Genomic DNA, 20,281 nt, shown 5'->3' with positions numbered 1-20,281 from the left:
AAATCACTGCTTTTTTTCACGTATCTCTGACATTACAAGAAAACTAATAATTTGGGCCATGTTTCTGGAAATCAAGTATTTTTTTTTTCCTTTATAAAAACTTACAGCAGGAGCCTGAACAAACACTGAGAACAGTAGATTAGGTACAGACATAGGATATTACAGTTCCACCTATCCAGATTCAGGTAAATTAGATTGACTTTTGCCAGTTTGTTTTCAGCTTTGGGCTAAAGAGAGTTTTTAAATGGTGATTAGCATGGGGAGACATATGACAGACTCCACACCCACAGAGCAGGTGTTTCTTATCCATTCAAATCATACCTCTAAAAGGCCTTGAGAGCAGACTAACCTAATTTATTTTTAAAAATAGCCTTAATTTTAAAACTTAATAAGAGCATTGTTGCTTTTCTGTAAAATATATGGTTAGGGTTGCTCACTGGTACTTTGCAAAGAATTTCTGCTGTGCTCTTGATAAGAATAAACCAATGCAAGGTACATTCTTCTTTGAAGAAAGCTTTGCCATGCTCTAGAATTAAGCTGGCAGAACAGTTATTTTATGGAGGTCCTAATGTTTGGAATGTGAAATTGCATTAAATGGAGGCCTTAGAGTAAGTAAATCATGGATGTAATATGTGGTTGGTAAACTAGCTTCAGGCAAGATAAAAGCTTCTTTTCATGCTTTATTTTGATTCATGAGCCATTCATTGCCACAATGTTCAGAACTTGTGTGTTACAAAATCCTACTGGAAGTAGAGAAAATTGTGCTGACAGGTTTTTGTATCTACTTTTCATTTTAGAATAAAGCAGTGTTAAGTCTGGACAACCAAATGCGCACATATGCTTTGGGGTTTTCTTCTTACCATTCAACTGTTTTTTCCATAATTATCAACATGTGGTCACAGCAAGCTGCTCTAAAACTTCAATAAAGTATTCTGCCAGGTGTACTGCCCATGAAACCCCCTTCCCTCTTTTTCCCAAATCTACCATCTTTTCAAAGGCTTCAATATAAAGATTAACTTTGCAGAAAGCCCTGAAAATCAGGTAATCTGGCCTGAACTCATGGTTAGCAGGTTAAGAAATAGTTTTCAAGTCAGATACTATTTTGTCTCCTTTTTAAATGTGGGTTTTTTTATGGCTTCAAGTATCTTAAATCTGTAATTTTTTTAAGACACCGACTGAGTTTAATTGAATGTTATCTCAAATAAACAATTCAATAGCATGTTTAAAATATACCTTTCCCAAGTTTGTAACTTTCCTTCGTATTAGGAGAAAAAGTCTTTTAAGAAACACTGAGCATTTTCAAGGCGTATGGAAGATCTTGTCTAATCGGGAAAAGTCTGTTTCAAGTATTCCTCACACAAAAGCAAGTAAGAAATGGATACCACTTCTGTACCATCTGCAAAGCAAACTGTCTTGGGGGGGTTAGTAGTCAATATGAATGTAGGTCTAAATTTTCCTTTCAAGGAAGCAAAGCCATTGATCATGAATGGAAGTTGGTTTCAGTTATCATAGTTTAATTTTAAATATCCTGTGGGGAACAGTTACCATAACTTAATTTTAAAACTTGATGCCAGCCTTTATTGTATCTTTGTCTATTAAATATCCGGTGTGCTGACTGTGCCATCTGTTCTTCCTGCAGGGCATGAGAAGGAAAATGAATCACTTAGCCATCCAAAACACTGAGTTGTACTTGAATCATTTGTACAAGGATGGTGTAAAACTAACTGAATGAATATTACTTTGGAAAATTAATCTCTATAGAAGCTCTCTGAAATGCCATCTGCCTTGCCTACTCTAGCTGGTTTCATCACAAATACAGACATCTCAGACCATCCTTGGTTCAAGGAGGATTAATTTAAACTTAGGCCTCTTAGAGCCACTTTTGATTCAAGGAGATCCTAGCATGTGCAAAGCTGGGACGTCTAGTAACACTGTCAGTTATTTAACTGGCACAATAATTTTTTAAAGGTGGAAGGCTTGCATCAAATTTGGCTGTGAAGTGCTGTGCAGTGTTTGATCCAGGACAGCCTACTTGTGGCTGCCCGTGCTTGTTCCGGGGCAATATTTGTGCAAGTTCAGTGTCTGATTTGTCTCTTGCTTTCATGCGGATCAATATAGATGAATCAATAAAGACAACCTTCAAATGCCAGCCTTTCAGGCAGGACAAATAGTGGTTGCAAAAGGAGGAGAGTATTGCCTTGAAATCTGTCACCCTGCCTTTGTCTTTCCCATCATTTTCAGTTGCTTGTTTTGCCTCATACTGTTTGTCTTAAGGAAAAATCTGCAGACTGGTATCCCTTGGGGAGTTGACTCAGGCTTTACTCAGGGTCTGTTGTAACTGAAGTTCACACAGATTGCCCTTCAGACTTGTAAGAGCCAGAGCAACAGCACGAGCAGGGCTGTTGACCCCTGCTGCATATTCCATTGTAGGGGATGAAAATAGGAAGTCAGAGAAGATAGGTTAAGTTCATATCAGAAAAAATATTGTTACATGAGGGCTGATTTGTGACCCCCTACTTGTAAATGTGTTGTGGAACAAAGAGTCCCCATCCCAAAATTATTTTTGTTAAAACACATCAAAACTGGACTATCTGTAGCCAAAGCTCCTGTAAAAGAGTACAGGAGTGCTGTGGGGCTGCCTGCTGCTCGAGCATGAGAGGAAGAGACCAGTGACAGTTGTGATTTTTAGGCATATGGGATGTCAAAATAAACAGGTAGTGTTATGAAGAGCTATCTAACTTTATTATCTTGGCCTCCTGCCCAGATCTGAAGTGCTGCTAACTAGATAGCCTCTCCACGAAAGCTGTGGAAAAAAAACACTGGAAATCAGATGTTTCCTGTTGGCAGTGCTCCCTCAGTCCCCAAGCACTAGATCCTAGTTGGAACTCTGGCATGTGGGGGAACTATGGGCCCAAGGGATGGGGAACAAGGCTCATGAGGAACAGAATCTGCTGGGGCTTGAGGGGTTAGTTCAGGGATATGGGAAGAGATCTGGTTTTTCTGAATTCCCAACATTTCACAATATGTTTTTCTGGACAGGGGAGGGTGAGAACTGCATTGTGGAAGATTTAAATAGCTTGACCTCTCTCAGAGCTGATAATTACCAGATTTCTGTAAGCTAAGTGGAGGAAAATTTTACTGCAGTGTGGAAAAAAATTATAGCACTGCTTATGAAGATACTGGGAAGTCAAATAGCCCCAGATTAAAGACTGGTGAGTTTTGCAATGGCTGGATTGTAAAATAATGTAATCAGAAGCTTTATTAATAGGGATAAGCAATTACCTTGTGCTCAGACCTTGTAAGATAATAAAATAAAGACCTAACGGACAGCTTATTTGAGTTGTACATTGCTAACACCTTATGTTAAGTATTAAATAATAACTTCCAGTTCTTAAGCCTTAAGACTTCAGAAGAATTTTTTTCCTAAACTGAGATTTAGGAAGAAAGGTTAAAAGACTTCCCTCACCTATATGACACTGGAAATCAAGTTACACAGTAGTCTTTCTCACCAAGGTGATGTTCAGTCTACCAGTGAAATGAAAAAGTTAAGCACATGGTTCCAGTTGTGTTTGAGCCAAAGACATCAATATAGTAGTATAGTATAGTATACCTTTTAAAATAATTCAACATTTATAAGCAAAATTTGAAAGAGTGTCCAACAATTCTGCAAATCTACTCCTATTTTCAAATGGATGTTGTAAAAAAATAATGTACGATGCAGAGCAATACTGGGTCCAAATTAAATCACAACCATATCCTTCTCTCTGCTTATCTTGCATTTGTAGCTAGATATATGGAATCTGGTGGCAGCTTGCTGCATGTCAAGATGAAAAACTACTTGGAAAATTACTGTCAATTTGTGTTTAAATTTAAAAGGCATTAATTTTTCTCATTCCAAATACTGACCCTGAAAAGCTAAGTCATAAACTTAGCAACTGTGACTCCTCTCGGAAATGATCTAGTAAATGTCAGTCTGCTAATGCTATGACAATGCTGATGTAGCCTGCTAATGCTATGACAAAAGGGAAGCTGTGTGATACACAGCTTGAAACAGAAACATTGAACTTAATTTTCCTGCACTCTATGCCACTAAAGGTTCTGTTATCTTCCCTGTGCCATTGTGCTTTATTTTCACTGCAAAGTGGATCAAGCTGACTGAGATTCTTTGAGAAATCTCTTCAAAGACATCAGTAACACTACCAGTCGATGAAAGTTTGTTGTGAAAATACTAATTTAATTCTATAGGACAACTTCTTAAAAACTACTTGCAGTTAAGTTTTGCAAAATACTTAGTAAACGATAAAAAAAATTAATTTTATTGCATTTCACCATCCATTTGGCTATTTTCCTACAGATACCCTTTTAATTTAAGTCAGTTTCTTTTCACACTCTTATTAGCTGGTAAGTCGGAAGAGTAAACACAAGTTGCCGTGGAGATGGGTCTGCTTAGGGCCTGCCTGAGGTTTTTTGGGAGGACTTGGCTTGGATGCTCCTGTGGTGCATACGGTTGTCAGTTCTTTTTTTAGGCAGTGTCTATGTTTCTGATCTGACTAGCCACCTTCACCATTCTCTCCTCACAAGGCCCGTTCCGGGGCTCGCCAGCCCGTCCCGGGGCGGGGCGGCAGCGCTGCTCCTCCCGCTCGGCCGCGCTCCCGCCCCGCGCCACGCGCCGCGGCCCCGCCGGGAACGTGCGCCCGCACGGCGCGGCCCCGCCCCCCGCCGCGAGGCGCGCCCCTATTGGCCCCGTCCCCCCCGTGCCGGCGCTGTTGTGCCACGTGAGGGCGGCGCACGTGGGGACGTTATGTAAGGCGCAGGGGGAAGGGGCGGGGCCGGCACGCGAGCGTGCGGCGGGGCCGCCGCGCATGCGGGGTGCGGGCGAGGGGCGGGGCGAGGCCGCTGTGGTTGTGCTCCTTCCCCGGACAGAGGCCCCGGCCGCTCCCGAGCGACAATGAAGCAGCAGCAGCAGCAGCTACAGCCGCAGCAGCAGCAGCCGCCGCCTCCTCCGCCACCCCCGCAGCCTCCCCAGCAATCGTCGGCTCCCTCCGCCAGCCCGGGGGTCCCGGCTTTCCTCAGCAAGCTATGGGCTCTGCTGGGCGAAACGCCCAGCAACCAGCTCATCACCTGGAGCCAGGTCGGCCTCCCCCCCGCTTCCCGCCCGCGTGTGGCGGAGCCCCGCCATCACCCTGCGCCTCGCTCCGGCGGGCACCGGGGCCTGCTGGGGGCCGCGCCGTGGGCGTGGGGAGGAGGGAAAATCCGGGCACGGCCGCATGGCTGGGTCGGGCTCGGGCCGGGCCGAGCCGGCCTGAGCTGCTGGGGAGGGGTCGGCTCGCCTCGCCGGCCCTCAGCCTCTGCCGCGTCTCGTCCGTGGAGCAGGGGCTGCGGGGCCCGCCCTGGGGACGCGTCCCCAGGCAGCCCGTGGAGGGGGGATGTCTGTCTGCCGGGCCCCGCCTGAGCAGGCTCGGTGTCCATGGGGGTGGGAAGCGGGAGCCAGGGGCTTCTGCCGTGCGCTTGTGGAGCCGGCGTGCGGGGAACGCGGAGCTGCGGGGGGATTTCCCACCGCGGGTGGTGGGTGCGCCAGGAACGGGGTTCGCTCTCGGTGAGCCGGGGCTGCGGGAGAGCCCCGGGACGATGGGGAGAGCGGCGTGCTCCGGCCTGCTGTTGTTTGCCGTGTGCCGCCCGCAGGGCCGGATCCCGCAGGGGCGGTGGGGAGCGGCCACGTGGGGATGGCCGGGGGCTTCCCGGCTCGGGTGACCACCTGCTGGAGCGGCGGGAAGGGGATGGGCCAAGGGGGAAGTCGAATTGGGCACCAATTCTCGTACAGTGCAGCGAAGGGCTGGCAAGTTGCTGCAGTGAGCATCACTGACAGTTGTGCCAAATGCTAAGCACATATTTTAATAATAACTACTTCATTTTTTTCTATGTGCTGTTTTCAATAAAACCCTCTTACCAAATTCTGTCATTATCTTTAAGAGGTGTTGAGTTAAACTCAACTGAGACCTCCTATTTTAAATGCTTGAGAAATGATAAAATGTCTTAAACATTTTACTGAAGTTGGTTTACCAGTACCTTCAGCTGAAACTTCCCAAAGAGGGAGGCAGGAGGAGTCAGTAGATTATGACAGCTCTTCTTTCTTAATTTCTCCGTTTATTTATTTGTTTGTTTTGGGATGGTATTTTCTGTGGGGCTCTTTGGGTTGGCTTGGTTTTTTCTCTTTTTTTTTTTTTTTTTTAAGTGAGACACTGAGGGCTGTATGATGATTGATGTTATCAACGTTAAGAAATGCTATTTTTACTACCTTATGCTTTTATTGGAGAATTTCCAAATCCATTGCTGGTGTTTATCTCAAGTAAACACAACAATGCCTGTTGGGTATCCTTGTATTTTTTTTTTTAATTAACAATAAAAGTAATTGTTTGAGATTCTGCAAGGCTGTTTCTAGAGGGGAAGATCCACTCATCACAGCTGATATTATTAGCAAGCAGCAGTTCTTGTGGGAGGGAAGTATTGGGATTACCTCAGATGTCTTTTAAAAATACTCTGTGTTGTTATTATATGGTACAAAAAGTGTACTGAACGTTATCAGGGAGAGTACAGTTACTCTAATATTTTACTTCTATACAAATCTGTGTCCTTGCACTGTAAGGATAAATGCCATCTGAAATAGAACAGCCAGATTTTTGTCTCCCTGCAAAGTGAAGCCACAGGATGTGTTGTCTTGCCCATGAAAATATGGATGAGGAATACAAATTAAGCACTTGGAAGACTGCTATATGCTGCAGTCCTTGGCACTAGGAGCTGAAAATTGCATTTAGCTGTGTAGTGAAGCTTACAGGCCATAATGGCTGTACAGCTTTGCTGTAAATGACTGTCAGGGCAACAAGAGCTAGTGGATGTGTTTCCCAGATTTTTATGTGCTAAGGCTGGACCCTGTCAAAGTGATGATAAAGTGAGGCACCTCATGGAAGTTATCTGTTGGTATCACTGGTCACTGTAGTCACTTGGTTCAGCACCTTCAGTTTTTGAGTTTTACACATAGCATTGGCTAAAATGGTCTGTTCCTGCCATTTCTTTTGCTTCCCCTTCCACTGATTGATTCTCAGCAGGAGATAGGTAGGCATTACTGGAAGTTTTCATCTCCCTAATTTCCTCTCAGTGTTAAGTGCCTAAGTCGTCCAGTGGAGAGCCATTTATAAAATCCTGTTTCTGATTCTCCTTGCTGATTTGTCAGGAACAAATTGTGGTTTAACCCCAGCTGGCAACTAAGTACAACACAGCCACTTGCTCACTTCCCCACACCCTGGTAGAGAAAGTAAAACTCGTGGGTTGAGATAAAAACCATTTAAAATTGAAATGAAGTAAAGTATAATATGATAGCAGTAAAACAGAGGGAAAACCCAAGAAAGCTAATGATGCCCAGTACAATTGCTTACCACCTGCTGGCTGGTAGCCAGCCCATCTGGAAACAGCAGTTGGCCCTCCTGCTGGATAACTCCCCCACTTTTATATTGGGTATGATATTCCATGGTGTGGAGTATCCCTTTGCCCAGTTCTGGTCAGCTGTCCTGGGCATGCACCCTCCTAGCTTCTTGTGCACCTGCTCACTGGCAGAGCATGGAAAGCTGACAGGACCTTGACTTAGGGTAAGCACTGCTGAGCAGCAACTAAAACATCAATGCATTGCCAACACTATTCCCTTACTGAATCCAGAATTTAGCACTGTACCAGCTAAGAAAAAATCAGTTCTATCCTACCTGAAACAAGGACACCAGCCTTTGGACAAGGATGTTCATAGGATCTTACAGTTGGTTCTTTAAGCTTCTTGGGATCACAGAACTGCTGGCGTTTGAGGATAAGAAAAGTGACTCATTAGACTTAGAGGTCTCTAAGAAGATGGAGTAAGAGGGTTGACATTCGTTGAAGATGATAAGGCTTTTTATTAACTGCATAAAGGGTGAGAGTATTGTGGATGTGTAGACAGAACCTAAACCATTTTGAAGTAGGAAGTTTCCATTCTGGCAATTACTTGCCCTGTAGTTAAATGGAGTGCAGTCATTGAAGAACAAAGAGCCGATCCTTCTTTCTTAGTTAAGGCCTGTGGATTAAATAAAATATGAGTTCTCCCTCACAATTGACATTCCAGGAGAAGGGGAATCTTGCCTTAGGTGGCTACCTTTTTGGTAACTCCAAAACCCAGTGGACACCTTCAGCTCTTCTGCAGCTTCATCTGCTCTGCAAGTCCTATCAAACTAATCATGCTTTTATACTGAAAAGCAGATTGGACTTTCAGCTGGTTGTTGGTACTTTTTCCTTGCTCATGTTCTTTAAGAGTCCTTCCCAAGGCTTCAAAATTACATTCAAAATTGACAGTATTGTCCTGTAGTGAAACTGTGATAATTACTGGTAAACAATTCATTTCTGAGAAAGCAGTGTGTAAAGTGGTGTAAATCGATAGTACTCAGTTGCTTTGCAAGTGCAAGGTTTGTACACTTTTTGTTTTGGAAAATTGTAGGCAAGCACATCAGTAATGTACTGCATGCACAAAGGAAACATTCCAATCTGGTGATTAATTCTAAAAAGCCCAGTGTGTTTTCTGCTATGGTTTTTAAGTAGCTTAATGTGTTTCTCTCTTTGTAGAATGGCAAGAGTTTCTTGGTGTTGGATGAACAGAGATTCGCAAAAGAGATTCTTCCCAAGTACTTCAAGCACAACAACATGGCAAGCTTTGTCAGACAGTTAAACATGTGTAAGTTCCTGGATTTTTACATTCTAGCATAGTTTAAATCCTGCAAATAATCATTTAGTTATAATTTCCTTTGAGCAGTGACCTTGTGTTCTCTGCTGCTAGGATACTGTCTCATCCTTAAAATTGGTAACAGGATAGTTGGGACAGCATACTTTCAATTTCTTAATGTGGGTTTTGAGGTTTTTATTTTCTTTCTCTTTTTTTTTTTTTTTTTTTTCCTAAAGATGGCTTCCGTAAAGTTGTCCATGTTGATACTGGGGTTTTCAAACTGGAGCGAGAAGGTCCAGCAGAGTTTCGGCATGCATATTTTAGGCAAGGCCGGGAGGACTTGTTGGAACACATTAAAAGGAAGGTTAGTGAAAATTCAGTATGTGGAAAACCTGTGCTATTAAGTATTGATGAATAGCAAAGTCCTTGTCAAGTTTCACTGCAGGATTGTGAGTGCAAATGAGTTCAGGGTTTATGGAGACAAACTGCCCTGCTTTCATTTATATCTTGAGCTTGTTTAAAGATATTTTGGGGGATTTGACAAGGTTTTTTTATCTAACCTACTTTGCTGTTATTATAGTTAAGTTTCACAGGTGGCAAAAAAAAGAGTTATGTAATATGACAATTTGCAAATGAGTATTAGAAGTGCAGAGCATGCTTTGACTTTACAATCAGCAGTATAAGAAACTGCCTGTTTATGTAGCTTGTTTCAGAACAAAGCTCCTGTAAGCATTAAACTTTACACCCAAGAGAACAGGGGCAAACCTATAAACATGTTTGTTATGCTTCTGAAATGTGCTCTGCTGTTATTGAGTCAGGTGGATATAGATGGCAAATAGAAATAGGGCAAATTAAACTGAATGTGATGGTTAACCCCAGCCAGCAGCTCAGCCCCACACAGCCACTTGCTCACTTCCTCCATGTCAGGATGTGGGAGTGAATTGGGAGAGTAAAAGTGAGAAGACTGGTGTGTTGAGATAAAGGCAGTTTAATAAGTAAAAGCTACACACACAAGCAAAGCCAAACCAGGAATTCATTTCCCACTCCCCATGGGCAGGCAGGTGTTCAGCCATCCCCAGGAAAGCAGGGCCCCGTCACATGTAGTGGTGGCTTGGGAAGACAAATGCCATCATTCTGACCTTCCCCCCCACTTCTTTCTTTTTCCCCCAGTTTTACATGCTAAGCATGACACCATATGCTATGCAATCTTACTTTGGTGTGTGTGCCCTCCCAGTTTCTTGTGCAGCCCCAGCCAACTTGCTGGTGGAGTGATGTGAGAAGCAGAAAAGCTCTTGACTCTATAAGCACTGCTCAGCAGTAACAAAACCATCTCTGTATTGCCAACACTGCAGCACAACTGCACAAGTACAAAACACAGCCCCGTATTTGCTACTGTGAAGAAAATTACCCCTACCCCAGCCAAAACCAGCCCAGAGTGATGTACTTATTAACAACAGCTTATTGTGAAACAGTTATGATTAAGCAAAGCACTTGGAAAAATGCCTTAAGAGTCTGAATGTACACAGATGTTTATAATAACTAAAGGTGTTGTGGTGCCAGTTGTGTTTCTGGGTTTTGGGGTTTTTTTGATGCTTGATTTAATATTAAATTCAATACATATTTTGTCATCATTAGTTAGAAAATATACGTGATCATCAAAAGAGAATAATAGTTAAGCATGAATAAAGGGAAGTGTTGTTTCTGGATTCTAATCTTTCAAAGGCTTCTTCTTCGAGACCTGACGAAAACAAGATACTTCAGGAAGATCTCTCTAAAATAATATGCAGTGCTCAAAAGGTGCAAGTTAAACAAACTGCTATTGAATCTCAGTTGTCTCTTTTGAAGAGGTAAGTTGCTTCATCAGTAACTGATCCTTAATGCTGACTAGATATTGGAAAAAGACTTCATTTTAGGCGTCTGTTGATTACTGGTTGCCTAACTTCAATTATTGCCTTAGGAACATAAATTTCAAAAGAAAAATTGCTTAAAAATTGAATATTCTGATACTATTAAGAGTAATAGGCAATGTTGGTGGTTACCGAACTGTCTAGTAGTAGGCAATTAAATAACACCTGTAATAATAGTTCCATATAGATGCTGAGGCTGAATATTTAAATCAGCTCTTAGTATAAAGTATGCTGGTTTTTGTCGTCAGGTTTGAAATAGTTACGATATTTGGTTTGAAGCAGAGTTTGGTTTATGCAATATGCATATAATACTTTCTTATGACAATGTCTTTTCTCATTGTTTTTTATTTTCCTATTATTTTTGTCCTTATTCCCCCACTGTTTAAAATCACCAAAGAGTTAATGCCTATGAAAATGTGTTTAGAAATGTAATTTGGAAATTCAATAGTTACCTCATTGACAGAGGAAAAGAACCTAAAATGCAAATGTAAATAACATTTTTTTTAGAATTGCATTATTGCCTGCTTCGAAATTATGATTTATTCTTAACAGTGAGAGAAACGCGTGTCACAAATTACTTAATCCTGTAGAGTGTGTAGAAGCAGATAAGACAAATGAGCATAATAGAAACTGTCTCAGGATACCTTAACCTGTGTTGAGAAAGTGACAGTGTACCTCTGTGGCAGAGGTCTCCGATTAGTTCAAGAAGTAGATTCTCTAATTTCTAGACTTCAGTTCTAGTGACTTGAGTGGTAGAGTACTCATAGGCAAACTTCTTTTGCCTAGGCATAGTCTTCATTAGAATCTGGACAGTCTAGAGTAAAAATCGTATTGGCCATTTTGAAATCCTAGACAAATTTGGGTTGAAAAGAACCTCAGAAGGCCATCAGGTCCAAACCACTACCTTGGGCAGGGCTAGCTTTGACGAAAAAGACAGCTAGTTGCTGATGACCTGACAGTTTGTATAGATGAGAACACAGTGGTTGATCTTTGATGTCCATACTGTCATCCCATCAGTTTAAAAAGATTGAGGTAGAAACTGGAGCTAAATCAGAAGACCTGGTCCTACAAAACATGTTGATAAACCTAGTGGGCAAATTGAGAAAGTTGAGAATCCCTAACTTCTGTTGTTAATTTTATGATGGAACTGTGTTCTTAAATTGCATGTAGGCCATAGGAACAGTTCGAGGAGTGAGTCGTACACTGCATCACACTGCATACAAGCAGCTGTTTCTGAAAACTTAGTTTAAGGTTTCCTGAAAACCCAAACTTCAGTGGAGTTTGCTTCTCTGTGTTGAAAATCAAACTGCAAGAGGGCAGGGTGGTATGTTGTCTTCCCGTATTCATTGAAGCTTTTGGTATTCATTATCTACTTCTTCATATGGCATGCACTGTTGGAAACAACAAAGCTCGTGGTTACAATAGGGCAGTTTTTACACTGTATCAATAACTGGAGTCCTGTGAGTACTGGAACAACCAAGGTTTCTAAAATGGCAGTGTTTCATGAAAACTGCCACCTCTGACATGCTCCTGTCACCTAACATGCCTCTTTACTGGAGCTAACGGAGTTAACTGTTATATGCTGATAGCTAATTTTTAAATGCTGCGTATATGGGTAATGATTATAGCCAAATTTGGGAATCTTATTTTTCTTCCATTAAAGCAGTTGGAAATTCTCTGCAGGTCACTTGTTGTGTTTGGGTCTCTGTTTCATAGTTACTTTTCAAGGCTGCTTGCTGTGTGACACTCCCACTCCAGTCCCCAGACTAAAGCACATTTCAGAGAGTTTTAATGAAACCAGCTGATCTTGAACAGAAATTAATATAAATGTTTTATAACTTGGTTTTAGTTTGACTTTTAAATCATTATTTTTAAACAGAGAGAATGAATCTCTTTGGAGGGAAGTGTCAGAACTGAGAGCAAAACACTTGAAACAGCAGCAACTTATTCGAAAGGTAAGGCTTCATTCAAGCATCATTCATGTGTGCATGAGTGGGTGTTTCTGAGCTAGGAATGCTGTGCCACATTACCTTGCTTTCCCCTCACTCAGCTTTTTGTAATATGAAATCTCTCTTCAATTGAAAAAACAGCAGGGTGGTAGTATGTGGTGAACAAATCTCAGTGTTCAAAAACGTTCAGGGTATTTTACTGCATAAACAGAAAATAAGGCCTAAGTCTTGTAAACATTTTCAAAGGAAGAGGTTCAAGAACATCCTGCATGAGACGTTAAGGGTACCCTTAATATGGTCCATTCATTTTTTATTACTTTGGGAATCAAATGTCTAAATCTCCGTTGAATAATCTTGGGAAAAACTTCCTCGCTGCAAGAATTACAAGATTCTGTATTGGAAGTTCACTGCTGTCCCACTCACCTGACCCACTGATTGTATATGCCTAATGTTACCAGAGGAATACATAATTGAATTGAACCCATTGATAATATGTTAGCCTACTTTAAGAGTTAGATTATGATCTGCCAAAACTGATATAAATGCATAGAGTGTACAGATCTGGGTTTTTTTAACATACCAGAAAGGGCATCACTGCAAGTAGCCTTGTAGCACAGACTTACTGATTCTTTTTTCCCAGTTTCTTCAAGGCAGATACATAAGTTAAAGCCTTACATTTAAAACATAAGGGAAGAAAGTCTTATCATTACAAAAGGAAAGGCAGCTGATGAATACTGTTAATTGTACATGTAATTTTTTCTGAATGTGTCAAAAATGCCTTTAATCAGAACCAGTATTTCCAGATACAGGTTATGTATACAGTCCACATCCCTGTATGCCTTCAGTCATTGCTAATTAGAATTCTTTTAATGGTTTGAGTTGCTGGATGTCTGTGTACTGTATGATGTAGTGTAAAAGTCTACTCTTATCACCTCCTATGTGAGAAGTCTTTCTTTGACAATTAAATAACTATTTCAATATCACCAACACTGGTTTTTACCTTGATTTTTAATTTTTCTGAACAGCTCTGTATAAAAGTTATTATACAAAGGAAGTGTTTTGCTGTTTATGTATAGATTTTATTATTGGCATCTCTGCTATAAGATATCTTGGTACTCAAGAGAAACAAAGTAGAGCAACCAACAGTAGTGTTTTCTCCCTTACAGATTGTACAATTCATTGTTACCTTGGTGCAGAATAACCAACTAGTGAGCCTAAAACGCAAGAGGTAAATATGATCTTGAAAACTTGCTGTCCACTTGATAAACTGACAGGTCTTGTTGACTAAAAACCAAAGAACTGGTTTTTGAGATGGCTTTCTTCCTTTACTGTGTCTGATGTAGGCCTTTACTTCTGAACACTAATGGACCTACAAAGTCAAATGTAGTTCAGAAAATTGTGAAAGAACCAGCTGACAGTAGCCACCATGTAAGTTTTATATTATGGGTATTCTCCATTTTGATGGAAGGGAGTGAGGGTGGGCAGATAGATCAAGTTCATTGTTGTATGTAGACTAAAATGGAACTGTGTAATGAGAGCTGTCAACCTGTAGAAGTCATAGCCATGTGTTTCCTTCAGAAGCTAAATGTGTTGGTAATCACCATTCACTTTCCAACATAGGCATGTATAAACCAGTTGCCTGTAAGCTGTGCTGAAAGCAGTTTGCTTTTGAGAACAGTGCTGTTAGAAATAGCACAAAATGTTGCATTGTTATCTCTGGGAGTGGGGCATCCCTGGCCCCATACTGGGCAAGGGTTCAATGTGTTGCTCTGGAATGCAAGCATCCAACTCAGCAAAATCATGTAATGTTCATGTTGCATTTGAATAAATCATGGCACTGAAAGTTGTTTTCTGTTGTCCAAATAATGATTGGTGGGGAAATTGTTTAACAAGTGCTGTAGTATGGCAATAGAATTAGTAGCTTTATAACAACGTACTGTTTAAATGGTAGTCATTGTTTTAATATTTTAGTTCTATGTTATAATAGTGCTAGTATATTCTTATTTCTATGCCTATAGTATTTGCCAGACTATTTTTCCTGTAGCTGTTATTCTCCGGCTTGTTTATTTACTTCTATGGCTTTTTCTATTAAACATAGACATGTACAAACAGCTTGTAATCTCCAAGGTGCAGGAAAGCTCTTAGACTTCATTAGATCTGAAACATTGTTAAGATACAATGATAACTGTCAAAATACTGAAGCTCATCATCCTTCTGTGCCCTGACTTCTAAAAATAATTCTCAGGTACCTCTCAACAGAAATGAGGAATTAAAACAAAGGGAACAGATTTCAGATGACATTGTTATTTATGATGTCACTGAGGATGTGGGTGAGGAAGAACATCCCATGGCTGATGAAGAAAATCTTCCCGTTACACCAGAAACAAGTGAAGATACCACTTCAGATTCTTCCAAGTAAGAAGTCTCAAGAAGTGTCTGTGATAAATGGCTTTCAATGTTGTATAGTATGCAGTAATTCAGATGTCTTAGATAATTTTTTTTAGTGAAGTGGTTAGAATTATTCAGCACTCTTGCACACATTGAAACTTTATCTGTGAATTCACACTAGATTCTCATTTATTGCCCTCTGGATTTGTTCCAAAATATTTAATTGGCTGTTGGAGTTTTGATACCAGCAGGATAGATGGAAACTGGTGAAAGCAATCTGTATTATTGCATTCTAGTTCAATATACTACTTGTCCAAAGCCAGAGCAAGAGAAATCTTCTTACTTTTGTTTATGCATACAGACAGGAATGAATTTCCTTGTTTTTCCATGTTTTTGGGGAGAATAATTTACATGTGGTGTTTGTCAGGTATTGGTGTGGTCTTTGCATTAAGCCACTTAATTTCAGGGGTCTGGGTTTTTTACAATCCCAGTTGTTTTGTGATTATGTTCCTCCCTGGCTGTACTCTGGTACTACAGAACTTGTTCATCTTTCCGCTACAAGCAAGTTGAAACTTGGTCCAGGGATTTAGATGCAACTCTGTTCTTGAGTTGCATTGGATTGATAGGGCTTGTATTATCCCCCAAAGGATAAAAATCTACTATTTGTAGTTTCTACTTGTATTGGTTACCATTGTTCTTGCTCAGCTGATGTCTGGGAATGCATTCTCTGGTAGAAAAGCTTCATGAGGAAAAGGCTGTGATAGAGAGGCAACATAAATAACAGCTACTTAAGGGTTAAGAACCAGAATATGGATGAAAGCTAGTCAGTTGAGGCTTGCTTTTGGTTTTCAGGTTTTGTTCCTGGTATGCATAACAAGGTTATTTTAACTACAAACCTGTTGACTCTGTGGTACTTTGTTATGGGTGCTCTGGAGTTGATACTGTTCAACAAGAAATATGCAAAATATATGCTGTCTGTCTGGTTTGATGACCTTGTATGCTTTGGTTCACTTTGTACTTACTTCACATTTATATGTGAGCTTATAGTTGTTCTAATGACAAAAATGTGAGTATTCCTATAGTTCTTTAGTAGTTGGTTATTGTAGTCTGGCACAACAGTGTCTGCTGACAGAGCTGCGTTAATTGTATTGATCATTACAGAACAGCATCAATGGAAAATAGATATTTAGTGTATCTTTCTGTATTCAGTATTAAAAAGCAGTAGAAAAGTTCATTTCCTTATAGTAGGTTGACTAAAGTGAGAAGTAACTAAACCTGTGGAATAATACCAATTTAAATGTGTATGAAATGTTCTAATCAATTTATCTCATATTACAGCTGTAGCTGTAGCTACCATTCTCCTGATGCTGTAATTGTGGAAGATGATAATGAAGATGAATATGCCCCCATAATTCAAGGGGATAAAAGTACCGAACCAGTTGCTGTCCCAGGTAATGATCCAGTCAGCCCTGTCAGTGACAGCACAAGTCCACTCATGTCAAGTGCTGTACAGCTGAATAACCAGTCAACTTTAACTGCAGAAGATCCAGTCTCTGTGATGGATTCCATACTCAATGAAAATGGAGTAATTTCACAGAATATAAATCTTCTTGGAAAGTGAGTAGTCTGGCCTTTTGTTTTTCAAGTATTAGAACTGATTGTCTCACTGAAGTAAAAAGAACTGAATAGCAATTTCTACTGAGAACTTAAAACTTACAGGGCACTGTTACTCCAGCCAGTTTCTAAAGATCCTTCTATTACAAGTGTTTTAGGATGAGACCTCTGATTGTCATTGGTAAGTGAGTGAGGTGCATAATCTGTATTGTAATGTTGTGGAGATTTTTTAAACAGTCAGGATTTATTTTTTCACTCCTACAGGTGGACTAGACCCATTAGGGCTATGTGGATGCAAGAATTGAATCTGCTAATATCATGTTGTAGTGTTGCATTGATGTGATTCCTGTGATACCTGTTTCACAACCTTTTACCCAAGCAACCTGTGTGCTTGGGTTCTACTCTGAAGAGGCTAAAAGTTTTCATTTTTTTCCAGAGGTCATTTCTTGTTCATTCTTGACTTAGTTCATTCTAGTTCTGGTGAAGGTTTTTAGAGGCATGTAGTACATCTGTGTAAAGCTTACTTGAGGATTTATCTCACTTTATTAAGGGATACAGCAATAAAATACTGTTTTCTTCTAGAGTTGAACTTCTGGATTATCTGGACAGTATCGATTGCAGTTTAGAGGACTTCCAGGCTATGTTATCAGGACGACAGTTCAGCATAGATCCAGATCTCCTGGTTGAAGTACTTTTGATTTTATTTTAAGTATTTTGGTAATAGGCTATAGAAAACATTTGTGTGTGTTGTTGCTGTTTAGAATGGATTTAAAGCACAATTTTTTTTTCCCGTTTACAAAGGAAAGTTATAAATAATTACAAATTTGAGTTTCTGAAGCACTGGTATGTCTCAATGCTATACCACTGCTCAAGTGAATGCTTAAGTTTCTTACAGAACAATGGCTTTCTTAATGAAATTATGCTTATATTTGTTGTGCTGTGAATTTAGATGTCAAGTAGATTAATGCTCTTGCTTTGAAATAACCCAGCATATAATCTGTGGTCTTCTCAATGAACTGGGGTTAAAAAGAACTTTCCTCCCTGTAGCAAGGCCATGCTGCTGGCTGGTGGCAGGATGTTGTCTGCCATGACTCTCTCTCTGAGGAGCTGCTCCCTGTCCATTCTGTTCCTTAACCCTGACCTGGGCCAGTACATAGGGTTACTGGTCCTGGTGACACGTGGCTGTTGAACCTGGTGGAGTGCCTGTTGGCCTCTCTCCCACTTCACTGAGATCCCTCTTAACAGCAGCTCTGCTCTCCACTTACTGGTGACTCCTTCCAGCCTGGTGTCACTTGGAACTTATGTTCATCCGTGTTGTAGACAAAATTATCCATGAACCAATGTCAGAAGAAAATGGTGTTTTAAGACTGCAGTGAATCATGTCAGATGCAATACAGTTGTTTCCTCTGTGATCAAGCTTCATGGAGTTAAAAACCATTACACTCCAAAGCTAGATTTTCTCTCTGAAAGTACTAATTACCTGTAAATAGACTCCAGTCCTCACAGAGGTGGAATAAGTGCAGGGGTTATTCTCACAAATGCAGAAGCAATGGCCTTGTGTTCTTAATAGCAACATTGAGATACCTAAAACTTGATATCTTTTGTTTCATTTAGCTTTTTACAAGCTCTGTGCAGATGAATCCTTCAGATCATGAACATATCACTAATACCAAAGTAAGTCTTAAATCCATTGCTCAATGTACACAGTAGTGAGAAACGCAAGATTGACACATCTTTTGCTGTTTTCTTTACTGGAATCATGGCACTTCATGCTCTGGCTTTTAAGACTTGCATGAGAACAGGAAGACTGCATCTGAGTTCATCCTGTTGGGCTTTAAACAGCAAAGGAAAGAAGCACACTAATTAATTAGTCTTGTCCTTTAAAACTTGTATTACCTTGAGGCTAATACTTGTACATTGTACTAGTCTTTTGACTTTGTATCCCCTGAGATTTTATTACTTGCAAACATGGTATTTACTTTTATCAGAATGGTTTTATCTGTATTGTCTGGTGGGAAGAGAAACACAGTAATAAGCAGTGGAGCAAATACGTAGTACTTTGAATTTGTCCTTTTAATTTAAAGCACTAGTTTTGCTTCTTGCTTTGTAGCCTGTGTTTCTATTTCAAGTTTTCTCAACTAGGGTGTGTTAGTGTGCATAATACTGATAATGCTACTGCATCCTATCACAAATAAAAATTTATTTTTTGGTAATAGTTGGTCAGCTGTGTTCCAGTGGCATTGAACAGGCTTTAAACGTGTGTTTAAGAGTTTGCTCTTGTTCCCAGACAGAGACAAAGGGAAAAGAAACTAACAAGAATAATTCTGGTCCAGCGGATTCACAGGAAACGCAAGGTACTAAGCCCAGATCAGGTTAGTTATAGTGATTTATTGAAACAGTTCAACAGTTGAACATGGATTGTTCTAAAAGCCATCTCAGTTACATGCTCATCTGGTTTTATGTTATGCTTTTAAACAAATTACCAAAACACAATACTTAGTATATTTGCTTTATTGATTTTTGACTCTGTACTGGATGCAGAGAAACTGATGTTTTGCAGGTGAATCTGCCCAAATGATGTTATGCATGAACAATTCTTTAAAAACACATTTAAAACACACACCTATAGTGTTTTTTATTAATTATTCTTTAAATAAGTACTGTGGATTGGATTTTGTTTTCTTCTTCTGCATGTAGAAATGCACATTAATTGATCTTGTGGGCATTTTTTCTCCCTGTAGATAAGCAGCTGATCCATTACACTGCGTTTCCACTCCTTGCATTCCTCGATGGGAACCCAGGCTCTGCTGTTGAGAGTGGGAGCTTCACAGCTGAAACTCCTTTCACTGTTGACAAGTCCCTGGAAGGGGATGAGCTCCTGGAGAGCAGCCTGGATCCTGAGCCCACCCAGAGCAAACTGGTGCGTCTGGAGCCGCTGACAGAGGCAGAAGCGAGCGAAGCCACACTGTTCTACCTGTGTGAACTTGCCCCAGCACCCATGGACACAGATATGTCCTTCTTGGATAACTGATGTGAGGGAGACCCTGTATATAGTCATGAAGATGAACTATTTATTTAGAATATTGTTTGGTATGAGAGTTTTTTGTAAATCACTGTTTTATGTAACCAGTTATGTGGTATCTGAAGTACCTTTCCTATCTTATACACGCAGTCATTCAGCTATGGAGTTAGACAGGCCAGCAGGCAGAGCTGGCACTGCTGAGCCAGGCTGCTGCTGCACTGCTGTGAACACTTGGTGTTGCACACATCGCTCGTACCGCGGGTAACCCAACACTTGTCAGTAGTGAGCTTTGGTTTATGGTTTCTTATACTTCCTGTCTTACATATGATGACATAAACTAGTAGTTGTATGGTTAGGGAACACTGACTTTCTGTATTTTGGGGGTTTTATTTTTTACATTTTGTTTAACACACATAAGGCTTTTTTGGGGTGGGGGGACCAGGACCTGATGTAGGCTTTTTTTTTCCCTGCTTCAACTGGGAACAAAGTGCCTGTACCTTGCTAAATCTTGGTTCTGCCTTACTTTCACTTCAGTGGAAGTGCTCACATATAGCACAAACTGGGGAAAAGTTCTTGACAGCTGCCAGGCCCCACGGCTGCATGAGTACTTTTAACTTGGACCATCTATGCTGACAAAATAAATGTTACTTAAGTGTGATACTTGTCAAGA

The 20,281-nt window shown here is 40.6% G+C and overlaps 1 protein-coding gene across 3 annotated transcripts; it reads left to right on the top strand.

Annotated features, from left to right (window-relative positions):
* Positions 1-4,857: 4,857 nt before the first annotated feature.
* On the top strand, positions 4,858-20,269 carry HSF2 (heat shock transcription factor 2). 3 transcript variants are annotated; one of them, XM_085056077.1, is made up of 14 exons: positions 4,858-5,131; positions 8,635-8,743; positions 8,968-9,095; positions 10,454-10,578; positions 12,518-12,593; positions 13,754-13,815; positions 13,931-14,015; positions 14,833-15,002; positions 16,314-16,426; positions 16,517-16,592; positions 17,172-17,277; positions 18,204-18,263; positions 18,877-18,961; positions 19,331-20,269. In XM_085056077.1, exons 1-14 carry the CDS (start codon positions 4,949-4,951, stop codon positions 19,618-19,620), a joined length of 1,668 nt encoding a protein of 555 aa, XP_084912203.1. In that variant the 5' UTR covers positions 4,858-4,948; the 3' UTR covers positions 19,621-20,269. The 3 variants fall into 3 exon arrangements, with proteins under 3 accessions (XP_084912203.1, XP_084912201.1, XP_084912202.1); XM_085056075.1 differs by having other exon boundaries at positions 16,314-16,592; XM_085056076.1 differs by having other exon boundaries at positions 4,859-5,131; positions 16,314-16,592; positions 18,877-18,943.
* The last annotated feature ends 12 nt before the right edge of the window (positions 20,270-20,281 follow it).

The sequence above is a fragment of the Lichenostomus cassidix genome, chromosome 3 (genome assembly GCF_008360975.1).
Source record: "Lichenostomus cassidix isolate B80296 chromosome 3, HeHo_3.0, whole genome shotgun sequence".
Lineage (NCBI taxonomy): Eukaryota > Metazoa > Chordata > Aves > Passeriformes > Meliphagidae > Lichenostomus > Lichenostomus cassidix.
This window is presented reverse-complemented; position numbering and strand designations above follow the sequence as displayed.